General features: G+C 42.9%; 5 protein-coding genes across 6 annotated transcripts; 1 reads left to right on the top strand and 4 right to left on the bottom strand.

Moving 5' to 3' along the window:
* Positions 1–270: 270 nt before the first annotated feature.
* LOC120664980 (multisubstrate pseudouridine synthase 7-like) lies at positions 271–5,831 on the bottom strand. Its single transcript, XM_039944386.1, has 19 exons — positions 5,576–5,831; positions 5,295–5,495; positions 4,957–5,201; positions 4,709–4,781; positions 4,550–4,606; positions 4,213–4,292; positions 4,058–4,120; positions 3,680–3,767; positions 3,484–3,586; positions 3,292–3,395; positions 3,111–3,184; positions 2,552–2,616; positions 2,227–2,390; positions 2,057–2,124; positions 1,930–1,990; positions 1,381–1,418; positions 1,224–1,292; positions 777–1,074; positions 271–684 (listed from the first exon to the last, which is right to left on the bottom strand). The coding sequence occupies exons 1-19, from the start codon at positions 5,744–5,746 to the stop codon at positions 655–657; spliced, it is 2,052 nt and encodes a 683-aa protein (XP_039800320.1). The 5' UTR covers positions 5,747–5,831; the 3' UTR covers positions 271–654.
* A 1,238-nt stretch (positions 5,832–7,069) lies between these two features.
* LOC120664983 (NADH dehydrogenase [ubiquinone] flavoprotein 2, mitochondrial-like) lies at positions 7,070–10,610 on the bottom strand. Its single transcript, XM_039944389.1, has 10 exons — positions 10,392–10,610; positions 10,235–10,312; positions 10,075–10,140; positions 9,606–9,722; positions 8,586–8,663; positions 8,386–8,491; positions 8,201–8,247; positions 7,914–7,991; positions 7,636–7,701; positions 7,070–7,511 (listed from the first exon to the last, which is right to left on the bottom strand). The coding sequence occupies exons 1-10, from the start codon at positions 10,593–10,595 to the stop codon at positions 7,404–7,406; spliced, it is 948 nt and encodes a 315-aa protein (XP_039800323.1). The 5' UTR covers positions 10,596–10,610; the 3' UTR covers positions 7,070–7,403.
* A 741-nt stretch (positions 10,611–11,351) lies between these two features.
* Positions 11,352–16,929, top strand: LOC120664982. Of its 2 annotated transcripts, XR_005671071.1 has the most exons (12): positions 11,352–11,549; positions 13,114–13,212; positions 13,299–13,457; positions 13,526–13,603; positions 13,671–13,880; positions 13,980–14,054; positions 14,153–14,236; positions 14,309–14,371; positions 14,672–15,357; positions 15,439–15,519; positions 15,618–15,677; positions 15,757–16,685. XR_005671071.1 is itself a non-coding variant. In XM_039944388.1 (9 exons), exons 2-9 carry the CDS (start codon positions 13,185–13,187, stop codon positions 16,816–16,818), a joined length of 780 nt encoding a protein of 259 aa, XP_039800322.1. In that variant the 5' UTR covers positions 11,352–11,549; positions 13,114–13,184; the 3' UTR covers positions 16,819–16,929. The 2 variants fall into 2 exon arrangements, 1 of the variants encoding a protein (XP_039800322.1); XM_039944388.1 differs by lacking the exons at positions 14,672–15,357; positions 15,439–15,519; positions 15,618–15,677; positions 15,757–16,685 and adding an exon at positions 16,736–16,929.
* Positions 16,930–18,480: 1,551 nt separating this feature from the next.
* Positions 18,481–19,527, bottom strand: LOC120664987 (photosystem II reaction center W protein, chloroplastic-like). Its single transcript, XM_039944391.1, has 2 exons — positions 19,316–19,527; positions 18,481–19,204 (listed from the first exon to the last, which is right to left on the bottom strand). The coding sequence occupies exons 1-2, from the start codon at positions 19,389–19,391 to the stop codon at positions 18,885–18,887; spliced, it is 396 nt and encodes a 131-aa protein (XP_039800325.1). The 5' UTR covers positions 19,392–19,527; the 3' UTR covers positions 18,481–18,884.
* Positions 19,528–19,841: 314 nt separating this feature from the next.
* Positions 19,842–21,998, bottom strand: LOC120664984 (40S ribosomal protein S15-like). Its single transcript, XM_039944390.1, has 4 exons — positions 21,846–21,998; positions 21,588–21,742; positions 21,418–21,475; positions 19,842–20,393 (listed from the first exon to the last, which is right to left on the bottom strand). The coding sequence occupies exons 1-4, from the start codon at positions 21,846–21,848 to the stop codon at positions 20,145–20,147; spliced, it is 465 nt and encodes a 154-aa protein (XP_039800324.1). The 5' UTR covers positions 21,849–21,998; the 3' UTR covers positions 19,842–20,144.
* Positions 21,999–24,814: the final 2,816 nt, after the last annotated feature.

The raw sequence follows: 24,814 nt of genomic DNA on the forward strand, positions 1-24,814 counted from the left end.
AAGCAAATGAGATACAGGGGCGTAGCCCGTATCCGTTTGAAGTTGGGTTGGAGTGAGTAGATCCTGCTCTTGTATCGAATCAGTTTGTTGTACAGTTTCCATGGGCTACCAACACCATATGGGAGGATGTTACTGTACAGAACGCTCATGGACCACTCAGGAGTCAGAGTTGAAGATTTTCTGCTCGAGAAGGAACCGAACAGATTCTCAGTACCAGTGGCGTTTATATGTGATTGTGGTGGACCGTGGGACGAAACATAGCAAGTCTTATTCCGCAGAATATACATCACCTGAGCTTTGACCAAGCTCATCCATTCATCAAAATTATATTGGTTTGAAATACGTCGAATAGAAGTTTAGTTGTGCCATGCCACATAATAGTACAAGCATCCCAACACGGTATTCACCTCCAAGTCATATCGCTTTTAAATAGGCATATCGCTTGTTTCTCCAGAGGACAGCATGGCATCTGGTTTGCAGATTCACCAATCCTCCCAAGTCTTCTAACCACTGTGATTATTGCATGAGTTTGGAGCACAACCAGCCTGACTAATCAAGAACTATATGAAGAGAGGTCTTCCAAATAATATACCTAGCTATGCCGCTTCACGGCTTAATATGGCTTAATATACCTAGCCATGTGCGTAACAAAATTTAGCAGCTGAGTGTTTTCTGATATGCAACCTGCAGGCAGTGGAGGTTACGAAACAAATTTTAATTTTATAAGCAACAAACAATTACATGTAAATATTGAAATATAGAAAGTAGAAACATACTGAAGTAGAAGTCTTCAGAAGCTCCCTGATAGCCATTGTAGCATAACATGATGCTGGTAAAGTAAATGCTAATTTTATAGCCAATTTTGTTGGTGCTGTATCTGAGCTGCCAGTAGGCTTATTTTCTAGTGAGCCGCTCCCATTAGTTGGCATGGAGGTATCTGAAGTCTCCTCCAACTTATCCTGTGCCTGATCGCTAGTTACAAGCTCATTTGCTTCTTTAGGCTTGGTTCTGGACAGAACATCCAAATCAGTTTCTGCTAAAGACGAACTCTCATCTGTGTAAGTCATGAGCTCCCTGCAGTCAGGTTAAAGAATTTCAGTATGACCAAGCAAAATTCCTTGCAAAAGAAACAAATTAAAACCAAGCAAACCCATGAAGAACAAAAAAAGTAATGATGTCTATTGAGCACGGTAAAAAAGATGGTGAACACATTCCATACATACCACTGAAAATCAATAGGGCGCTGGAACAGTCGACGGTAACCTCCTTTCATGCTTGTAATCGAGAACTCCCTAACAAATGGCGGTTGCATTAAAAAGGAATAGCAATTAGGATACAATGTTGCATATCAAAACAAGCACACCAGACTAATAAACTCACTTGACACCGCGAGCATTCTCCGTCAAGCTAATACCATCCTGAGACAAAAAAAGAAGAAGCAAAATTCAATATATTTCCATTTGTTGTCATAAACTTCACTGAAAACTTGTCATCTCAATCATATATACTTCCTACAAAAAAACTATTATGTGAGCATCTAATGCTCACAAAAAAGTACTGAGTTGATTTGAGTGGAGACCAGTATCAGCTTACTGTCAATTCAAACCAACAAGTTAAATTGCTAGTGCAGTAAGTTCCACATTTTGACCAATTTTGTTACATGTGTTAATTATGAAAATAAGTGAAATTGACACTGGTTTGACATGATAATCAGCAAATTAACGTAGCAAGGACTCTATACAGAAATAAAGGGGGGGAGTCAACTGCTTATTTGACAGCTAACCTAGTCCAAACATTAGTATTTAGCTTTGTAAAAAGCATGAAATACTCATACAAAAAATTAAACACTGCACAATTTCCAGTAGAAAGGAAGGAACATCTAAATAAAATACTGAAGCTACTAAAAACACACTATAGAATAGTGTTTACCTTTTTGGCCATTTCATGGTATATCTCAGCAACTGCATTCCCAGGAAATATTGCTTGTGAACTGCATACTAATACAATAAGCATAAAGAAAAATTGGAAGTACAAGTACAAGGGAATTGGTGATTACCCAGGCAAAGGAAGGACAACATCATCAAATGTGTACATCCCCTTTAACAAATCTCCAGAATCAACTATCTAGAAAAGAGACAAAGTTGGACCGTCAGGTTACTTAGAAATGATTATTATTTGTGTGTGTGTTTGTAAGTGTTACGTGTATGCCCCACATCTGTAGCAAACCTTAACAGACTGGATGGTTTCCTCTGGTTGCGCTTCAGAACATAGATCAATCTCAGATGAATTTGTATGCCCATCATCAGTTTCTGCGATATCTACAGAAGTAGATTCTTCAGGAGGGCTTTCTTTGTTATAAACCAAGTCACCTTCTACAACCTGTGAAATGCCTGTACCATTACTAGTTAGAATATGAAAAAGAATGAAAATAGTTAGGAAATGTTGTAGCCATAAAAAGGCATAAGATAACCATCTCAAGCAATAATCTACACTGGTTTAAAATTACATAATGATTTGATTTTTAATAGCAACAAGGATGAAGTAGACTAACCATACTTCTCCACTCTCATGCTGGCAGCATGATTCCACAGGTAACTTTGGTAACTATGTACATACCTACATAGAATATTCAAAAGAAAAATTAAGAATATTATGAAAGAAACATGGATATCACAGAACTTGGCAGAATACCAACTACTGACTTAATGTACATCATAATCGGAGATTATTAAGATAACAGAATATGACATGGTAACAAAGCATCAACTTATATCATATAAAGTGTGCAGTGCCAAATGATGTGAGACAAACATTACTAAATGTGCAAGATTTGATGCAATGGCTTGAGAGTTGACAGCATTAACAAAGAAATGCATAATACAAATACAGAACTGAACACAGAGTTACCGTTGTGATTAGATGCCAAGAAAAAAATTTAAGCACTGGAGCTCATGAATGACAATTGCCACAATAATAATGAGGAAAAACAAACCTTTTTTTCATGCAGGTTGGCTAGGTAGCACATTCATGATGTTCTAAAAGGATGTACCTTAATTTGCTCGATAGTATCAAGAAACATGGAATAAACTAGAGTAAAGGATGTAGCATACATCATTCTCAATGTTCTTGGGATACCCTTAAGTGCCTGTAGATAGTTACCAGGGCATTTCTTCAGACACTGAAGCTGGAAGCATGCAAACAATGGAACATAAGAAAAGAATCAGTACAAGCTCACACAGCCAAACTATTTCAATTAATACCAGGGTATGCAAAAATTGTATATAAACTTACTATAGCTCTCTCAGCTACAAGGTGTCGAGGGAAGTTCCTCAGTGCCTTGTCAATGTCACCATGTTCCTTGTAATGTTTGCGCAGCTCATTTATGTCATCACGCTGTTTGATTACTAAGTTATGATTTAACAAAAGTTGGCAGAACTCAACATACAACTCCTAATTGGTTGCATATAAAATATTGTAGGATATCTCCTTCCCTTGGATCAAGAATCAAGTTTACAGCAGCCTTCCACTCTCCTCTGAGCAAAGCAGCACCAACAAGGTGTGTTGGAACTGAACCACTTCCAAAACGCTAAGCAGATGAAATAAGAAAAAAGAAACTAGATGAGCTTCAGAAATAAAAGGAAAATAGATTTTTAAACATGAGGGCATGACAACAATATACCTGCAAACCATAGTAGTTGATAAATCCATTCTTTCCTAAGCCATCAGCAGCAGCTTTTATTACGTCTTCGGATTCTGCAATGACGCCCCTGAAAAAAATACAGTGAAGCATAAGTTCTCCATTTGATCTGTTTCCTTAAAAGAGAAAACAGGTCTGTTGCATGTAGACTGAACTATCATAGCAGAGAGTACATGCCACAAGTGCACAGAACAACATGCAGTATAATAACAATAGAATGTTATAAACATTATTCTAAGTTCTTATGTCGCATGGATAAGCATTAATGTCGATTAGTGAGTACTTCACCAGGAAAATGGCATTCTGTTACACCAAAAAATTTAATTGTTACCATAAACAATTAAACAAAAGAAACAGTACCTCAGAGTAATTGTAAATCGATTTCCCATGAGTTGACCAAGAACAAGTCCCTCCTTCACATAACTAAAATGATTGATTAGTTGCAGAAGTATCAAATTTTGTGACTTGACATGGTCATATGTACAAAAGAATAGATGATAATGCTGATCATGTACCAGAAGTTTCCAACTTTAATCCCAAATAGCCGATTATTAAGAGCAGCCAATCTATTGGCTTGTACCTTGAAAACAGTTACCTAATAAAAAAGGAGAAAATATCCATTTAGGTAATAGGAAGACAGGAATGAGAATTACATAGGAAGAATTAGTAGATTAGCATGCAGTTCCGGACCAAAGTATCTATCAGCCTCTTGCGCAACTAAAATCACTGAAGTGTTTCCTTTCCACACTTATATGTCATATCTTAGCCAATTTATTAAAAAAACAAAAACAAAAACTCCTGGATTGACTAAAGAAAAATTTCTGTGCTGTTATAAACTTGAGGAATACATGCCTGCTGTGAAGTAACAGCACGCTTATCCTTTGTCCCTGCAAACCCAAATGAACGTGGCTGCAAAAAGTGCAGTTAATCTATCAGCAGCAAGAAATGTAAGTGAATCTAGCTATCCAGGACAAATAAAACAAATTCTATAGATTAGCAACCGTGATATACCTGAAGTCCTAACATTTTTCCTATTACTCCTAATGCTTCTTGAGTGTCCTTATTCTCTTTGTAAAGGTGAAACCTGAGCAATCCCATAATGTAACTCCAGTTAATACATTAGAATATTAGATGCATTGCAAAGTTTGAAAAAAAAAGAACATGCCAGGTATCCCATACATGTGAAATGAGCTCATTCCGATACAAACAACAGTTAATATTAGTGAATAGAGTAAACAAACGAAACAGGATGTTATCACCTCAGGAACTTTCCGACATGATCTGACCAATTACTCGACCCTCTACTATCAAATGGCCGGTCATCTCTCCAATCAGAAGCACCCATGTTCTTCCGCTTCCTTCCTCTCCCGCTACCACCGCCGCCCCTTCCACCACCAGCTCCTGACCCCAACCGCACCCTGATGCACCTCTGGACACCATCACTGTGTTCCACCGTGTCCGTAACAAGGAACTTGAGGTTCTTCTTAAAAAAGTTATGCACCTCCTACAACCAAACAATACATTTGTCATACCGTCTTGGCGTCTCCACCCAACCCCTTGGCGCAAACATTCAGTAACCGGTAAAAGGTGAACTAACCGATCTGTGAGCCTTGTCGGCGTCAGGCGAGAGAATGACAGGCGAGACATCACTATCACCCCCCGCCGCCGCCCTCTCGAGGAGCCCCCTCAGCGCCTCGCAGTCCGCGTCGCCGCAGAGCGCGCGGAACGACTCGAGGGCCTGCGAGTGGTCCGCGTCAGCCGAGGGCGCCGCCTTCTCCTCCTCTTTCACATCCACGCACTGCAATTTCACATTTGGCAGCGAGATTGGGATCGGAGATGCCCAGTTGTGAACTCAAACTTGCAGTGAGGGCCTGATACCTCGGTTGGGAGATCGAACGAGGTGAGCTGGACGAGGGTGCCGTCGCGGGCGACCTCGTGGACAATGAAGTCGGAGTAGCGGTGCTTGAGGACGCCACGGAAGCCGGGGAGGGAGGAGGCGAAGCAGGAAATGCCCGCCTCGGCCTCGGAAAGTGAGCTCGAGCGCGCCATGGGAGGTGGCTGGTGCAGGTGGGCTAGGGTTTTGGAAGGAAGAGGGTTTACCGGTTCGGGAAGGGCGGGATGGGCCTTGGTCCCTTCATCCCCACCCCCAAGTCCCACTTTGTCACTCGGTTCTTGTTGAATCTTTTACGCTCGTACTATTAAGAAAGTTTTACGTACATATTACTAAAAAATTCGGAGTTATCTATGTGAACTTCTGATTGTCTGTATACTATTTTGGATGGCCTAACGGTGACTAACAGAAATGCGCAAAAACCATTATACCCTCCTGTTGGTTTGTGGGCTAAACAGACCCAGAAACAAAGGCCCGTGATGCTGGCGCATTGTGATGAGGCAAATGAAATAAAGAACCGTAACCAATCTTGTGGTTGGCGCATGAGGGGAAAAAATACCGTGACGATTCTACGTGACGATTCTAGTGCCAGGCGCAATGGCGCATGAGGGCCATTGGAGGATGAAACTTGTTTGATTCGTCGGCCACGCAGCGGCGGCCTGCGCCCGCGGGGCAGCCACGCGCCCTGCCCAGCGGCCGCAGGAGCACGCGCGGGGGCCCTTCGCACGCGGTGCTGCCTCGGCCTGCGAGTGCGCCGGGGTTGCAGCCTTGCAGGGGAGCGAGGAACTCGGCAGAGAGAGAGAGGAAGAAGCGCTAGATCGTGATGATGTTAGAGAAGCACTAGATCGTGATGATGTTAGAGAGGCAAGGATAAGATGGTTATTTTTTTTATATGAGTTCTATCTGTTAAGACAAACAAATCGTTAAGTTTTAACGGAAGGTGGGCGGAATGGTACGTAGGTAGTCAGAAGTTCGCGCGATGGTACACAATTAATTTCAAACTTTTTAATGATATGTATGTAACCATAAATTTTCTTAATAGTATGAGCATAAAAGACTCGTTCTTGTTCATTAGTTGTATTTGCGTTTGTAGCCTCTGCAAAATTAAGCACGCCACTTCGATTTTGTTTTATACAAGTATTATTGAAAAATAGAAATTTCGCACGAAATTTACACTAATTGTACTAGCAGTTAGCATGAGTAACAATTTTCTGTTCCGATGTAAATAACACGGGCCTGCAAATTAAGCACGCCACTTTGAATTTCATTTATTGTTTAAAAAGTGAAATCGAGCATTAAATGTGAAGTTACGAAGTTTTTAGGGTGAGCAACGATTTTCTGCTCCAATGAAAACAACATGGCTAGGCTTTAGGTTATTGTTATTGTTTTAGCCCGAGTTATTTTTTTTAGAAAATACTGACACTGCACAATATTTCCGTGCAAGATACTCTATCATATCGATCATTGCAGAAAATCCAATATTTGTTCGCAAAACTAAAAATGCATTAAGGGTATCATCTTTGAGTGGTCTAACAACACGATCTTAATACAACAAAAATGAATAGCAGAACAGCACGGTGGTCGATTCTCCCAGCTGTCAGGGGGGTTGCTAAAGTACAAAGCGTTTGCCACACCCACAGCTCAAAACATCTTATTGTCTGTCAATGCATCGTTTCTCTAATGGTGCAGAATAAAAGTTAGAAAAGCTTTCATTGATGAAACACAAGAATAACACGTCCCTCCTGCTGTTTGCAGTTTGCACACCATACAGTGCGAGCCGACTTATTTGTGTGCTCGTAATGCTCCAAGGCAAACCTAGCAGGCATCTAGATCCCTGCATGGAGGAGGTTTCGGCTCTCCGTGTAAAGTGGTGTTCCCACCGGCAGGGCCAGAGTTTTTCCGTTCTGGGTGCTGTGTGCCTCGCTGCAAAAGATATTCCATCGTCAAACAGCACATTAACCAAAGATTAAAAAATGAAGTGATGCCTTGATATAGAAAGAACCAAACAAGCAAAAAAAAACAGAGAGAGTAGAAGTGAGCTACTTACAGGGGGAGTTTCTCCTCTTCTGAGCATCTCAACAATCTCAACAACTCGTTTCGGAGTGAGGTCCTCCTGAAAAAGAAGCCCAGAGTTATGGTGCAGATATTTTTTTGTTGAGTCCTCTTCAAATAAGAGAAACATTTTTTTGATCATATAATGTTCTGTATCAATTTTATGCCTTGAGTGCTAATGTTGCATGGAAATAGAGTCTGAGCATATAACAGAATACTAGAGACAAATATAATGATAGCAGGAATGTCATAATACATGCAAAATAGACTTACATAATAGTTGTATGTGTAACCCTCTGAACCTTTCGAGTAGTCAGCCACAGCAATCATGGGAGCATTCACACAGCAACCCTGCAAATGCAAGATAGACATATGGATAAAATTTGCATTCTGATTCTCAAAAATAAAATAAAATAGAAGTGCTTCCTACAAAAAGAATCTATCAGAAATAACCGATTTTTTTTCATCAACACGTTATAGACTACTCCTGCATCTAGAAAACTAAAAGGCGCAGTTTGAGCATCTGAAATATTATCTCATAAATATGTAGATCACATTACCATGCACTCCATTTCTCCAACAGAAAATAAACCATCACTGGTCACCTCTGCAAAGGCAACAAAATATTTCAGAGATAGCATAGGAAACTAAGGGTCTAAGGCTCAGAGAACAATCTTAGTGGTAACCAATCAGAAAGCAGCATGCTTAATTAACAGAGTAAAGTACTGTGAATAATAACACAAACCATTTTTTTTAACTCCAAGGTGCTCCAATAATGTCTCTTCAATTTCACGTGAGCCACGAATCATGCAAGGTGTAGTTCCACACACTAGAAGGTGGTATTTGCCGACCTAAAAATACGGAAAAAAAAAAGTCAAAAGCATAACACAGGTGCTAGAGGGGGGCAACAACAAAAACAATATAGGAAGTGATGTATCAATATACCTTAGTCCGATTAAACATAGTGTAAAACGTAGCAACTTCATATACCCTGATTGGCGCAACTTCAACGATTTTAGCAATCTGAAATAACAGAGACAACAATGTCAGGAATACATAAAAACAAAGGTCGTTAAGTTTTCCAACCTCAGGGGCAACAGGAGAAAGGTAATCATATAATTACACAGCTTGTCTTAGCATACATATGATCAGTGTGTAACAAGTAACATAACCACTTTAATGGTCCTACAATTCATATGCAATGAGCATAATTAATTATGAATTTTATGAAGCATCAGCTGCATAAAAGGTATAATTGCAGGAGTGTAAACTGCCACTTTGTTAAATATGCTTGTTTTTTGATTGGTCATTAACCCCTATTCTCCAAAACTGCACTTAAAATTAAGTCATCTTGTGTCTTGCTAGCATCATTCTTTTTTCCTGGACTAGCCATGCCAGGATAATATTGTAGTTATCAATGGTGTTACATGCAATGTTGTCTACTCTACACGATGTAACTCAGATCCCCCTCATTTTCAGTAGATATCAGATTTGAATACTAAAGAAAACACAGCTAAAATTAACCTGTTTATAGAAGAAAGAACACACATATTGTAAGTATCCAACCCTTAATAGCAATATTATGTTGGCAGTCATTGATTTTATTTTAGAACAAGAGCTATGGTAACTCTTGCTAAGAGAATAGTCGGGATCAAAGATAACTGACACTGCACAACTCATTGGATAATCCTATCACCAGATATGCACATACTATTTCTCTGTGCGCCTAGACAATAAGTTCAATAAGTAAAATTTCAAAGAACTGGACAGGATAAAGATTATCCTTAGAAGGATTAAAGAAAAAGCAGCTATAACACGAAAACAGGGTAAAAAATGTGACTCATTAAGCACTTCAGTGAATGAAGGCACGTCATAAAGTTCATTGCAGTTCTTTTGGATGAAAAATTAGAAAACATATTGAAGGTAGAAAATAGATTTTTTAACATAATACATAGTAGAACTTACAGCATCCATTGCTGCGACCGGCACCCATCCACCATGCTGCTGCTGCGCAAGATCAAGCAGCGGAATAATACCTGATTGCTTGTAGTTGCTTGGGTAGTGAGACAGTATCTCCTTGACCTGCAATCAACATTAGCTGCATTCACTAAGCACATTCTCAGGTCAACAAGGTACAACATTGAGCTCCATCCCTAATGACATTTGCCTATTGGTGAAGTGTCAAATTGCAAAGAAAGTAAATGTGTTGAATACTGTCCGACAAGTTGTTTACTCTCCCTTTCCAAAGTCATCAATGGGCTCAAACTTCATCATCCAAGAGTGTATGACAATACAATAGCATATCAAATCTGAGGCTCTGAGGATCCAAGCGCAGGACTGAACAAAATCTGACATAATCGCCCGACCTAGCCAACTGATCCTAAGGAGTATCGCTAAACGCGAATCGCAAACAACGACATGGGCAATCAGGTACCTTCTTCAGGTTCGCCTCCGTGAACTCCCATTTCATGTCCGGCTTGTTCTCCGGCGAATCAATGTGCTGCCACAACAACACAAAGCGTCAGCTCAGCTCAACCCTCAACCACCAAACAGATCAGGAAGACGCGGGGGCAGCGGATCCGAGGAGTGCTCACGTAGTTAAGAGCCGTGGAGAAGGGTCTGGAGCTGGGAACGAAGCCCCTAGCGGCGGCGGCGTAGGACGAGGCGGCGATCTGGAAGGAGATCAGATGATTAGTTTTGGGGGAAACGGTGGGGGAGGAGACAAGGGCGTAGGCGGAGGGGGGGACTAACCGGAGACGGAGCCAGGCGTTGGGCGGCGGCTTCCGACGCCGAGGAGGAGGCGAGGCCGAGGAGGCGGCGGGCCGCGAGGCGGCCGGCCGGCGTCAGCATGGTGGCGTCGCCCGGCAGGGGAGGCGACGGGAGCGGGTGGTGGTGGGGGGTCTCGGCGTGTGGCCGCCTTGCGAAGCCTGCGAGGTTGGAGAAGAAGCGACCCATTTCACTCTGCGCATCGCTAAGACACGAGCGTTACGGGCTTGACGGGCCGGATCCAGCGTTTCGGTCAACTTGGGCTTAAAGTTTATGGGCTGTGTTGTGAGATTTTATAATTTGGTTAACCGTAGTTGTCTTGTCAAGGAATGTAAGCTTCGGCCGAGTAACAGCTGAAAATTTCAATATTCAATTATTTATTCAGTCGAGTTTTGGGATAATTACGCAATCTCCTTGCGCTTTTTAGTGCTCTATAATCATCTGCGTCTTGAGCTATCAACTTGCTAGTACACTATAACAGGATGTACTCGAACTGCATTTGTTGTGTTGCATCTCTTCTCTATCTCTTCTCTACCACTCTCTCCGTTCCAAATTATAAATTATTTCAAAAATCTTGGAAAGTCAAATCATCTTAATATTTGACCAAAATTATAGAGAGAAACAAAAATTTATAACACCAAATTGGTATACTATGAAAATATAACTAATAAAGAATCTAATGATACTTAATTAGTATCGTAAATACTATTATCTTGTTGTATAAATTTAGTCAAACTTAAAAAAATTTAACTTTTCAAAATTTTTAAAATGTCTTAAAAATTAAAACGGAGGGAGTACTAAAAAGAGGCTAAGGGTTTTTTTTCCCTTCGTCATCCCAGTTTCGTACGTCGCCCCCTCGATCCAGCAACCGACGTCGCTCCGCCCCCCCCCCCCCCCCCCCCCCAATCGATTCAAAATCATCACGTCGCCCCCCCTTCCCCAAATCACGCTGCACGCCGCCGCCGTCGCGCCACTCCACCGACCCCCACTACAAATCACGTCGCCCCCTCCCCCAGCGCCTTCGCCGTCGCGCCTCTCCGTCATCCGTCCTCGCGGCCGCCGCCATCGCGCCTCTCCGTCATCCGTCCACGCCGCCGCCGCTGCTGCAGCCGCGTCCGCGTGCGATCTCGACATCACGGCCAGGTACCTCTCCATCGCCGAGTCGATCCCGACGTCGTGGTCAGTTACCTCTCCAACGCCGCCAAGGATCCGGCGAGTTTGTTTCCGCGCGTGTTGAGTCCCGTACACCTGAGCCCCCATCCTCTCGTGCAAGCCAAGGCTGACTCCATCCTCATGTGCAAGCCACGCGACCCCAGCCCATGCCGCAGCCCCAGCTAACCGGTAATGGAAAGGCCGAGCCAGACACGTCCGCCTGCGGCCGCGCATACTGCACTGCCACATCACAGGCACAGCAGCCCCCATCCTCCGGCCTCCCTACAGCGCCTCCACGGAGGCCGACCCGCAGCCGCAGCACACCCGACCGCGCGTGTTGAGTTAGGCTTGGCAAGAGGCCATCGGCAATCGGCAACACGACACCGTCTGGGGGCGCGCGCTGGAGCGGCACGGTGTCGCGGCCATGCCGTTAAGCTGGAGCGGCGGCGTTCTGTTGCTCCGTGGCTGTGTTGACGAGAGGAACACGAAGGTCCTGGCATGTGGCGAAGTAGGGGCTTGTTGGGCTGCTCAAAATGGGTCGAAGTGCATTGTGCGTGGCCCAATATTCAATGGCCCAAGGGAAAATCACAGTGTCAAACGTTTAATTTTCACACCAGTCAGACACATTTAGAGCCAGCAAGGTGTTTCGCATCTACATGAATTGAACATATAGATTATAGCATGTTCATAGTCATGGGAGTAAGAAATCGATTGATTTTATTTTGTATTTTATTCTGCTAAACTGATTAGAATTTACTTAATTCAATATGCTATTTCAACACGTGTGTCGCATGGATGCATGGTAAATTTTACTTATCTGGCCAGCATTCACCTAAGGTGAAAGTCCATCACTCTATAAGTTCTACGACAACATATTTGAGCATTGCCATTTTTTTTTTGCCTTTGTTCAAATATATAGTGATCAGTTTACTTTTTCACTCGGTCAGTATTGCATGACATTTAAGAAGCTTAAATTGCTAAACCTGATATGCAGCAGTTTACTAATGCTAGATCCCTAAATTTCTGCTCATTTGTAGAAAATGGGTGATCAATCTGTTGAAATACAAACTGATGATGGGTGAATAAAGCAAGTTGCAACTTAATCTAAAGCTGTATGTTTACCTCTACTAGATAGCCGATGCCTGTTTCACGTGCTCTACTAAAAGTCTGAATCCTGGTTCAGACCCTATATCATTGTACAAGTGTTTACCAAAATGTACAGAAGCAATAACATTGCCTATATCATCAGTGTTTATTCTGTTTCTGAAGCTCTTCCAGTACCCCCCACGGCCTCGAGTTTGTCGCCGCCGGCGCTGCAAAAACAGAACGACAGGCTTTATTTTCATGCAATTCTGGGGTTCTAAATATCAATTTTGTTACAAGCCAGTAGAACTTGCTGGTGGATATTGCAGGTTCTAAATAGCATAGTTATGTAGATATCAGTCTGGCTTAGCAATATTGATTTGCATCTCTTTCTGGAGAGTGATTTGTATCTCCTATGTGTTTATTTCTTATATTAATCATATATATTCTGTGCGCCTATCATTGTCACAAGGCGGGCTGCTTCGCTCGGTCACTGCTACCCCGACAGGTCCGTCGCCCCGTCGATACAACTTGTGAAACCAGATGGATCCTCTAAACAGTAATATTAAAGGTAGTACTCTTTTGTCTCAATTGCCATTGTTGTTTATTCACAACATGGTTTTTTCTCCTCCTAAGGTACAAATATTGTTGACACAGACACGGGTGTAATTGAAGATGCCCGTCATCGAAGAAGAGAACGGGACAGAGCCCGTGCTGCCTTGATGACAGATGAGCAAAAGGAGGAAAAGAACAGGAAGCGGCATGAGGCATATAAGAGGAAAAAATGCCATGCGCAAAACAAGGAGAATGATCCAGGTTTGCATCTATTCGTGATAATGGTTTAGCTGTTATTAGTGTACATCTGATAGCCGAGTAACCTGCAGTGGATTTAAATATGAGTAATCCTACTACTAATACGGCGGCCGTATGCATCGCTCCTGCCATTGATAAACATACAATAGGTACGTGTTGTAACCGCGTTCTAATTCTCCATGGCACCGCATTCTAATTTTTGATATGTAATTTTAGGCTCTGCTTTGCTTGAACAAGAAAGTGATGGAATTATGCCTCCCTTGAGGTCAAATGATGAAAGCATTCAAACAAGAAAGAAGCACCTTGAAGCTAATCAGAAGCTCATACAAGGAAGTGATAGAATTCTTACTCCCTTGAGGTCAGATGGTAAAAGAGTTGGAGATCATAAAAAGAAATATGAAACACGGATAAATGCTATTGGAGCAGGTTTGTATTTAAGTAGATCAGTATTTGCAATGATGTTTTCTGTAGTTGTTTGTTGTTGTCCCATTCGAAGCTACATTTATCTTTCTTTTGGTGTCATAGGTGACAAACATGGTGCAACAGATGAACATGGTGCACCCATCACCAGCGCTCCTGATATCAACGAACATCTGGACGGTATGAACAGATTAATATTTATGTTAGTTGTTTACACAGCTAAATATTTATTCCATCTTTTATTCCCATTTGGTGCTAAGTATCCGTTTGTCCAGCAGGCGGTCACCATGTCACACCCACCACTAGCACTCCAATAGTGACCGAGCATCACACAACTCTATCTTTCACCGAGCAAACAACAAGTATCAGTGTCTACCCTGTTAAACTTTTATTTTATGATCTTTTGATTTATACTAAAGAACATTATTAAATAGATTATATCCCAGTCGACATGGAGAATCATAACCTCTCCGACCCCTGCACAAATGTCACACCAGGTACGTGATTCATTCTTGCCCAAATATTATAAGTAGTGCTGAGATAAGTATCTGTTTTATTTACAGTACCTGGCTATCAGCAATTGACTGGTTGTTTGATGTGCACATATTTACACCATTTTGCTGCGAATTTTTTTGGAAATCTATCATTTGTAAATACATTACTCCGTCTGCGCTATGAATGACTACACTACTTGATTGTTTGTGATATCAAAACAAAATTTGTCATCGTTACATTAAGGCTAAATTATGTCTGTATATCTATAAGTAGTGTTGAGATAAGTATCTTTTTATTTACAGTACCTGGCTATCAACAATTGACCGCATGTGCGGATACACCGAGCATGAGTGTTAAATCATGCAAGAAAAAACCTATAACCGATCAACAACGGGCCCATATAAATAAACGCCGTCGTGAATTATATCATGAGAAAAAGCAGTCGGCTGATCGGTGTGACATAGAACGAAGGGAAAGCATAAAGCAACGGAGCAGAGAAGCATACCATGCAAAAAGGAGGCAAGCCAGATGTCAAGTGAAAAAACTAAGCCTTCAAAGAAGACATGTGCAGAACGTAGTAGTGCCTACAAGAAAAGACTGAGAGGTTATCAAGAGAACAATCTACACCCGGAATCCATCGCCATGGAAAATCCGCAATTCATATTCCCCACCCAAGGTCAATCCAAATTAACCATCGAAGATATTGATATCGTGTTAAACAGACCGCCGCTCTTTGTTCCGTTTTCATCAGATCAAGGTTTAGGTAACAAAGAGATTGAAGAACCCATTGAAATGCCATCTGCACACCAAACCCGACGACAACGTGTTCCTCCAGGGGAGAGACAAAACCATTTAGTCCGTCGCAATCTCTTATTTGAAGCCACAATTGGAAGGAAGTACTTGGGTCTCCTCGATGAGATCCCCGATGCCGTGAATGAAATCCCCGATGTGGTGAATGCTCCAACACAATCGTCCGTCATTAACACCGGTGAATGCCACTTATTTTTCTACCCTGATTCAATTTTAGCACTATTTTTATTTGATTGCTAAATCAACATTGAATATATAGGAGCAACATACCCAAAACAAGCGCAACACGCAAATCCACAAAAACAAGAATCCGTTGTTGGTGCATCAATTGTTGAGGACGGTAATTTATTTAAAGCTATATTTTTTCAAACTAGACAAATTATTCAGTTAAACCTCTTTCTAATTTCCAAAATGTCAATAAATCACTCCAATACGCAGATGTTGATGATGAGGAGGAGGATGAGGAAGAGGACGAGGGTTATCTATTCGCGGGATAAGGTATTTTTATTAAATATCTTTATTAAAAATAACCTTTGAATATTTAATAATATGTTATTATCTATTGTATTAAATATAGAACAAGAAGACGAAGTCGATGTGGAAATCAACCTCGACGATGAAGATAACAGTGTGCCAGATGTGTTGGATCCTTATTACAAGGTCTATGCTAATGCGCCATCTGAAACACATAAGTTAGAGGTGGTGGATAATTGCGAACACTGCAATGCTAAGAAGTTTGAGTATAAAACTCCAGGATTAATATGAAAATGATTGGATCTTTCCAAGGTGGGGAGGTCGAGTATCATAGTTTTGATTCTGCCGTGGATGATCCACACAATTACTATCCATCAGAGTTTCTTAACACCCTTATACCTAATGGATTGCCTCCACATGTGTTAAAGCTAAAGGTAGGTTGTCCAATAATATTGCTTCGGAACATTGATCCTGCGAATGGTTTATGTAATGGAACGAGGTTGGTTATACGTGGTTTCCAAAGAAATACTATCGATGCTGAAATCGTGTTGGGCCAGCATGCTGGAAAACGAGTTTTCCTCCCTCGGATACCCTTATGCCCATCTGACAACGAGATGTTCCCGTTTCAATTCAAAAGAAAACAGTTTCTTATCCGGCTCAGTTTTGCCATGACAGTCAACAAGTCACAAGGTTAGACTATTCCTAACGTCAGCGTTTACCTCCCTGACCCCGTGTTCTCGCATGGGCAGTTGTATGTTGCAATGTCAAGGGCAACTGCTAGAACAAACATCAAGATTTTGGCACTTCCACCTAATGCCACTGAGCTCGAGGGAAAAGCTAAAAAGGAGAAGAAAAATAACAAAAAAAAGGGTAACGAGATAGTTAATAACAAGAAAGAAAGGAAAACGATCCCAGTGTATAATGGGACATTTACAAAGAATATTGTATACAAGGAGGTCCTAACGGCATAGCACGCATGTATTATATAGTACTAACAATTATATTTAACTAATATTGTTATTTTCCAAGTTTAATCTATATGTATCTAACACTTTTTTTATTTCATCACTTGTTTATTCCAGACTGTGAAAGTATTGTGGAGTACCAAGGATTATACATGGCTCAATGGTACCAAGCCGTTCCAACTGATCATCCGTATTTATGAATTGGTGTTGTTGCCAAGATGCATCTATCTATATATTGTTTTTAGCTGCTAACAAATACAAGCAATCTTATTTCTTCATTGGTTAATGTTTTGTGTATTACGTCTAAAGTATATTTGAGCATTTATAGTTATCTCGATCTTTGATGTTTTTGTTCATGATTTTTTTCCCATGGCAACGCACGGGCATGAACCTAGTCTAAACAAAAGTCATCACAAATAGGGGCAGATTTAGCGTGGGGGGCAGGGGCTCAAGCCCCCTACTCCCGGAACTCTATGGAAAGAAGAGGAGAGGAGAAGGAGGAAGAAGAGAAAAGAAGGAAGAGAAGAAGAAGAAAAGAGAGGAAGGAGAAGGGAGATGAGACTGCAGCATAATTTATAATGAGAAATCAATTTTACTTAGTTTAGGTTCATCAATTTTACTGTGAAATGAATCTAGAATGATATAGAATAAGGGAGGTGAGCCAAATTATACTTCGTTCTTTTGGAGGGCCAAATTTTACCTCGCAGCCTCTTCTCCCTACTACACACGTTGACAACACATGGGATGAAAGCCCCCTCCTCGCCATGACCGCCTCCCTCTCCCTTGGCCACCCTCGCCAAGAAGAACCACCGTTACAAAAATGATTTGTAGGAAAGAAGAAGTTAGTTTTCTGTATAAATAGTGACGGTGCGCGGATGAAATCTATTATCTCATCAGTCTACAACGAACAATGAAGACTCATTAGCAGCTCGTCCTTGTGATGTTATTTCTTATCGCTGGGATATTTGCTAAGACTAGGCATGATGATGGAATTGTAGCGTACCCTTGCACGACTGTTTCTGGCCGATGGCCCTCATCAACGCCGGATGGACAAGCGCGTAATGAACTGCTGGGCGGCAACCGATGGGAAGAATGAGAACGACGAGACCTGCCTTCAACTTTCGTTTATTTAGTGTGAATGTCGATTAATTCTCAATCTCAGATTTTTGTGTTGACTGTCATCCTAATAATGTGACACAAGATGACCAGCGCATGAATCATCACAAGAAGGCTACCAAAGTGAACCTCAACAAATCATCCGACCGCAAACACAAAGTGACGCTTTGGTGAGCAATGGTTTTTTTGCATTTTAGTTCTAGTGCTTTTCGGTGTATTCACAGCAGGTGTCAACTGATCAGATCACCACGAGTCATCCTCCACGTCATACACATGGAAGTCATCCTCCACGTCATACACATGGAGAGCTTCATTCCCAGTGGAATCTTTTCATTCCACGTGTTCGCAAGTTCAAAAGAAAGTCGTGCCAAATGTGCATGACATAAAGAACATTTCTTCCTTCTCGCCACCGTCGTCTTACTTTCAACCTTCAACACGGCCGGCAGATCCAGCGTTGGGGCAGGGGGGCTCAAGCCCCCCTACCCTACTTCATGGAATGAGGGTTGTAGGAAGGAGATGGGAGATGAACCCTAAGCATAAATCACGGATCCGCCATTGATCAGACGGGTTTAGATCGCACAATAATCGTAATGTGTTTTCCTAGTTTCCTACGTACCTAGTTAAAGGCTACATATATATTCACAGTTCAAACCAGCTCGACCAAAAGAAAAATGAAACAGCTCCTACCTGGAAACGTAGCTTGCAAATAAAAGTCCACGCTCCCAACTGAAGACGTCAAATTAACATAACTTAACTCTGCTTCATGTTAACATCGGCAACATTAACACTATTCTCGTAGTCAATATGAAACATTAACACTCACATGAAACAGAGTTTAGTTGCCACACAACTCTAGAATATTTCTTTTCTCATGCCACACTATGACAGTACTCAGCAACAAAATCAGACTGCTATCAAACTTCAGACAGTACAGCGTGTGCCCAGATTCTTCCATGCATCACAGGTGCAATCTCAACCCACCAGAAAGCCAACTACTAAGTACTCGTCATTACCATCTCCGATGCAACCCAATCACAATTCACAGTCGCATACAAACCATGCCTTCAGTCGCAGACTTGCAGTTGCAACCACAGATCGTCGAACTCGCACAGGTCAGGGCTGAAGAAAATAGCTGGTAATCAAAAGGATTTCACAGGGAGAGGCCGCCGGAGTCCTCGTCCTCGTCGAGCGTGGAGGTGTAGACGGTGTAGAGGGACCAGATGAGGCCGAACACGCCCAGCAGGATCCACCCCAGTAGGTTGTTGCTCAGCCCCAGGCTGAGCCCGGTGCCCTCCGTCGACATCCGCTCGTCCACCAGAGCCAGCGCCGGCGACGTCGTCATCGCGCTCGCCACGGCCAGCAGGGACGCGCCGGCCGGAGCCGCCGCTGGCGCCTTGCCGTTGCCGTCGTGCTGCTTCGAGCAGGCGCCGCACCGCACCTTGCCGGCTCTCGCTCTCAGCTGAGGCAGCCCTGCAGTTCGCAGCAACCACCTCATGTCAGGTCAGGTCAGGACATGTCTTGCACGCTGCGGCAGATGACCATCGGCTTTCTTGCCCCAGATCTCAGAGATGATGGGCTTACCGTGAGCCTGAGACGGCCTGGCGACGCCGGCGCCGGCAAAGAGGGCGGCGGATGCGGCCGCGCTGATGGTTGCCATTGCTCACTCGCTGTGCCAACGGTCTGGCGTCTGGGTTCTAGATGAAAACAAGTGACAGGTGGAGAGTAGGCTTCTTTGCGGTGTTATTCTCCAGTCGTCCAGCCCAATTGCTGCCGCTCAAGTGTGGCTGCCAGCGGCTTGGTTATCCATGTGTACATGTCATATCCTTCTGGAGCCAGTGGGAGCTGGCCACGTATATCAGGTGATTCCCTCAGGAAAATAAGCAAGCGCCAACACGACCACGTCAGCACGCGACTCCGACCACCAGCTTCGATACACCAAATATAAACAAGGTGCAGCAGCAGCGCGCGACTCCGACCACCAGATTCGTTACAACAAATACAAACAAGGTGCAGCAGCAGCAGCAGCAGCAGCAGAATCTACAGTGAAACCAGACCATGCATGATATTGATACCCTCGGGAAAAAAAAAGGAATACGCAAGATAGCAATTTGCTACCCAACTGAATAAATGGGCCAGGAAGATTGCATGTTATGAAATTGACCTGCGAGACACAATAACAGCAAAGACGCAGAAAGACAACGGGGAGGGGAATTGCACCATAGACACAAGATCTCCAGTTTCAATTTGAAAACAGAAGTAGCTCTGAGGTTCTAAAATTCCACTGAAAAACTAGAATCCATTGCTGGGCAAACTTTCCTCACTAAGTGCTAAGGAGCAAAGTCTTATCCGATAAAAGATAACAGCAGGCCCAGATAACTTTGGCCTGGACATGAGCATGCCCTGGGATCCCTCACTTGAGTGGGATAAACCTGGAGGAGTGGGTGGCACCAATACCGGGCCTTCCGTGCTTGACGGGCTTGTAGCTGATGGAGAATTCAGCAAGGTAGTGCCCAATCATCTCAGGCTTGATCTCGACCTGGTTGAAGGTCTTCCCATTGTACACTCCAATTATGGAGCCTATCATCTCTGGCACAATGATCATGTTGCGCAGATGGGTCCTGACAGGCTCGGGCTTCTCACCAGCAGGCGCCTCCTTTTTCTGTACATGTACAGAAAACAAAGGATGGACATTGGCTTACCATTATGTTCTCAACAAAGAAATGTTGCAGCATACAAAATACAGCAGTGTTAATAGCAATTTTTTTACACTTCATGGCAACAATTCCAAAAAGTGATGCAAACAGTAGCATGGAGTATAAACTGAGAAAACTCTACCAACTTTTCATCTCAATCAAATGAAACCAAAATCTGTAGAAAAATGCATTCTCAAGACTCACCGATAGGTCATGAACCATTCCCTATATCTACCAGCCTACTAATCAGAAATCTCATTGTCATGACATTCCAAACAACAGGTGTAACAAGTTTACAGACTAGACAGACTATTCTGAACTACTATGTATCTTGAGCCCCATTCGACTAATCTGTAATATGCATTATTCCAAAGACTAATAACAAACTCATCATTCGTGGATTGACAGCATGGCATACATCTTTCAAGATCAAACTAACATTTCTGTTACATCAACAAACAAATATACCATATATTTGAATTCCATAGCTCATAAATTGTTATGCACTTATTGCACGTGTTTTAACTGAACATCATTATTCATGTCAACAACTAATGACACCATTCAAACAGTAATTTCAATATGTCAAGTTAAGATGTAGCGGTTTTGCAGAGAAGCTACCAATCATTGAAAGGAAGAATTAGCTGCATTTTCAGCCATTTCCTGCGACTAAATGTAACACTGAGTGCTGATACACCTTCAATCAATCATCTATAAGACTATAATGCAAGCATCAAAAGTGAAAATAACCATTGTGCCTATGAGCCAAACAGATGTGCATTGTTTACATCTGAAACTGCATGCCAAATAAACTACAGAGTCAGATGCCTCAACATGTTAACCATTGCTAAGCTGCTTTATGCACTCAATGCCTAGACTACAAAATCTGCACGTTCCAGCATCCCGGCATCAAAATTCACAGGATCGCAATGAGCAAGATAATCAAGCAATCAGCCAAATTAAATCGCAGAGAGGCAGGGAATGCATTACCGCCTTGCGCAACCTCTTGATCAGAGCCATCGGCTTCCTCTTCAGACCCCTCTGGAACCTAAATCCAAAAAAGAAAAAACAAAGGGAGTAAGAACAATGATCATACATTCTATCCTCCAGCACCGAACCCCATAATCAAACCACCATTTCCTGCCGCATCTAGCACCTACCTTCTGCGGGCGCGGGCAGGGAAAAGCTGGACGAGGTCGTCGGTGGACATGTCGAGAAGCGCGTCGAGGTCCACGCCGCGGTAGCTGTACTTGCGGAACGTCCTCTTCTTGGGCTGTCCTGCAGCGGCGACCTCCGCATCGACGTCGACGTCCGCCTGCGAGGCACCATCACAGCGGCCAAAGGGGTCATTAAGCTCAACGACGGCGAAATGAGCGAGTGTCGGGGATTCAAAGAGTGTGAGAGCTAGGGCTACTCACCATGGCTGCGGCTGGTTGAGGAATGAGGAGGATAAGCTGCAGGGGAGGCGAGGAGCGGCGGGGCAGCAGGCGGCGGCAGCGGCGGCGGCTCTAGGGTTTGGAAAGAATGGCGAACGAATGTGGCCGCGGGTATATTAGGTAGGAGTATTCCAATTTGTAAACTGGGCCGATGGAGGTTGCCACTTGCAGCCCACAATGGTGTGGGAAACAAGAGCCTTTTTTCATTTTTATATTTAAAAAAAAATTAAAAAATATATGGCCGTTCCAAGAAATTTAAAAAATGGGTCCCCGTCGCCCATGGGAGGGCGATAGATTTTTTTTGTAAATTTTTTTTTTACAAACCGGACATCGGTCAGCACGGCGCGAGAGGGCGCCCCCCAATGGGCGACAAGGGGGGCCTGTCGCCCGCCTCGGGCGACAGGGTCCCCTCCTCTATATAAGCCCCCCACCCTATTCCCTCCTCATTTGAGTCTAAAAATTCCACCAAAAATTCAGGAAAAAAGAGAGGAACTTCCACCAAAAATCCTGAAAAAAAAGAGAGGGGTGAGGAGAAGGTAAGCGGCGAAGCCCTGCCGGATTACGCACTTGTGATCTGCAGGTAATTATATTTGAATCCATTGATATTGTATAGCAATTTAATATAATTAGTGCTATAGTAGAACAATTTAAGTACGAGTTCGAGGATAGAATTAATTTTTGGATAGTGAAATATAGAATTGTAAATTTATAATGACAGTACCTTATTGATATTACAACATAAGGCAATGGCTGCCTCCAATTCCGGAGGATTTTCATGGACCGAAGAAAAATCTAGAATAATACTTGATATCATGACACATCTTTTAATCAGTAAGAAGTTGAATCCATTAGCGGATGGTACGATAGAGATGGTGTTGTCTAAAATAGTAGAATTTAAAGATTTCACAATGTTTCGAGGTATTACAACGCAAGATGTAAAGTGACACCTGCTATAACGTCGGAATATATACATGAGAGTATGTGAACTAGCGAATCATCCTAATGTCATTGGATTCTTACAAAGTTCTTGTAAGATATGGATGCGGCCAGAGGTGTATGAGATGTACACTAAGGTAACTCTCATTCAATTCTAATTTCGTCCGTCATTTGGAATCTATATTTATAAAATAGTAAAATTATTGTTTAATTATATGCTAGGATTACCCCGAGGACACGGAGTTAATTAACAAATCGATACCAAATTTCCGTAAATTGGTATGTATCTTCGGTGGACTTATGCCGCAAACTAGGCGAAGGAGGTGGAGAAGATTTTCGGGTGATAGTACTTGGCCTCCACGAGAACAGATGACCGGAGGTTCGTCAAGTCATGCTGCAGCACCTCAAGCACCAAGTTGTGTTAACTGGGATGACGACATGAATGACTTCATGCCTCCCAAACCATGGCCTCCAACACATGATGTTCCTCCTCCTGTACGTACATGAACCTAGATCCAGAAAAAAGAGAAAGGGAAAGCCAAGAGTTTCGTCAAGTCATGCTGCAGCACCTCAAGCACCAACTTGTGTTAACTGGGATGACGACATGGATGACTTTATGCCCCCCAAACCATGCCCTCCAACACATGATGTTCTTCCCCCTGTACATGAACCTAGATCCAGAAAATAGAGAAAGAGAAAGGCAAGAGGTTCGTCGAGCCATACTACACCACCTGCAGCACCACCATCTGTCAACTGGGATGACGACCTAGATGATTTCATGCCATGATCTATAACATATAATGTTCATCGGTTTAAGATGTATTCGCATTTAGTATTGTTAATGTTGTATTATGTTTGTATGTATGTCTCGTACCTAACTTGCATTCACTGGACATGTACATAATGTCGAGTTTGAATCGTAGTTAGTCCTAATGGAGCATCGAAACATAAACATACCATCTATCGTATGTAATGGAAAATACGAGAGAGATCCCAAGTGGTGCTCCTCCTAGCTGTGAATACCCCAAGACATCGGGGTCACCGTGCGCGCCAGGTGAGTCTGGAGTCAAGTTGTCAAGTTCGTCTAAGGTGACGCTCTCGTTATCTGGAACGAACGTACTCGAAACAAACCCTGCGTAACATATAAATGTAAACCAACATATATTGCGTGGTAAATTAGTGAGTGTATTGAGAGAGTGTTTTGTACCAGGTCGAAAGGAAGGAAGAAGGTCCGGCGCCCGCATCAGGGTAGAATCCTACGCATAAAATGCGGATGTTAGCGTACGCTCGTGTCTTTCGTCATGACATGTAGAAACTGAAATACGAAACATAAACTAACCCGTGTAGGCCGGTATCTGTGGCCCCGGTACCATCCCTGGATACGGTCCGCCAACTGGTGGTGCCCCTCTAAACATTCCAGTATGGCCAAACGCAGTAGTTGGATCGTATCCTGTTTGTGATATTAGTAAATATGTAGTAACACTTGATATAATTTTAAAGAGATATCTACATTACCTGCAGTTGTGTAGTACTGAGACGTCGGCTGGTGCGCGGTTGCCGGACACGGGAACGACGATGAGGCCTGGGACGACCGTGGTTGTCTTCAGACTGCACATGGCTTCCCAAGTTGTGCAGTATTGAACGCAACTGGTCACGCTGCCTCGACCATGCCTCTGTCTGCTCAAACTGGGTCATTAGGGATCCGGCACGTACCCTCATCAGGTAAGTCGAGCAGTCCGTCTCCATCATGTTGCAAAGGTGAAACTGCATCCATTGAGTAAAGGAACAGTTAGTAACACATGAATTATCTTATGAATATGCCTAATGCACCACCTGTTATGGACATCGGGCCATAATGGAGGCGTTGTCGCAGTTCCGCATTGCAATTTCATTATTGATTGTAGCAGACCTGCATGCCTATCACTAATAAGGCACACATCTGGACGTGCAGCAACAACATGATCCTTCACTCGTTCAAGGAACCAATACCAACTGTCTAAGTTCTCATTCTCAAC

This window comes from Panicum virgatum, chromosome 3N, assembly GCF_016808335.1.
Source record: "Panicum virgatum strain AP13 chromosome 3N, P.virgatum_v5, whole genome shotgun sequence".
Lineage (NCBI taxonomy): Eukaryota > Viridiplantae > Streptophyta > Magnoliopsida > Poales > Poaceae > Panicum > Panicum virgatum.

Excerpts from the sequence above, each read along its gene's own strand:
- LOC120664987 (XM_039944391.1), bottom strand. The coding sequence starts at position 19,391 with ATGGCAACCATCAGCGCGGCCGCATCCGCCGCCCTCTTTGCCGGCGCC. Across the intron at positions 19,205-19,315 it reads CAGGCCGTCTCAGGCTCACG|GGCTGCCTCAGCTGAGAGCG; the intron begins GTAAGCCCATCA and ends TGCGAACTGCAG.
- LOC120664984 (XM_039944390.1), bottom strand. Across the intron at positions 21,476-21,587 it reads CCTGCCCGCGCCCGCAGAAG|GTTCCAGAGGGGTCTGAAGA; the intron begins GTAGGTGCTAGA and ends TTTTGGATTTAG. Across the intron at positions 20,394-21,417 it reads TCAAGAGGTTGCGCAAGGCG|AAAAAGGAGGCGCCTGCTGG; the intron begins GTAATGCATTCC and ends GTACATGTACAG.
- LOC120664983 (XM_039944389.1), bottom strand. The coding sequence starts at position 10,595 with ATGGGTCGCTTCTTCTCCAACCTCGCAGGCTTCGCAAGGCGGCCACAC. Across the intron at positions 10,141-10,234 it reads TCTCCACGGCTCTTAACTAC|CACATTGATTCGCCGGAGAA; the intron begins GTGAGCACTCCT and ends TTGTTGTGGCAG. Across the intron at positions 8,492-8,585 it reads CTATGTTTAATCGGACTAAG|GTCGGCAAATACCACCTTCT; the intron begins GTATATTGATAC and ends CCGTATTTTTAG.
- LOC120664980 (XM_039944386.1), bottom strand. The coding sequence starts at position 5,746 with ATGGCGCGCTCGAGCTCACTTTCCGAGGCCGAGGCGGGCATTTCCTGC. Across the intron at positions 5,496-5,575 it reads CGTTCGATCTCCCAACCGAG|TGCGTGGATGTGAAAGAGGA; the intron begins GTATCAGGCCCT and ends GTGAAATTGCAG. Across the intron at positions 3,396-3,483 it reads TCTTGATCCAAGGGAAGGAG|AGCGTGATGACATAAATGAG; the intron begins ATATCCTACAAT and ends TAGTAATCAAAC.
- LOC120664982 (XM_039944388.1), top strand. The coding sequence starts at position 13,185 with ATGGATCCTCTAAACAGTAATATTAAAG. Across the intron at positions 13,604-13,670 it reads CATTGATAAACATACAATAG|GCTCTGCTTTGCTTGAACAA; the intron begins GTACGTGTTGTA and ends ATGTAATTTTAG. Across the intron at positions 14,237-14,308 it reads TTTCACCGAGCAAACAACAA|ATTATATCCCAGTCGACATG; the intron begins GTATCAGTGTCT and ends ATTATTAAATAG.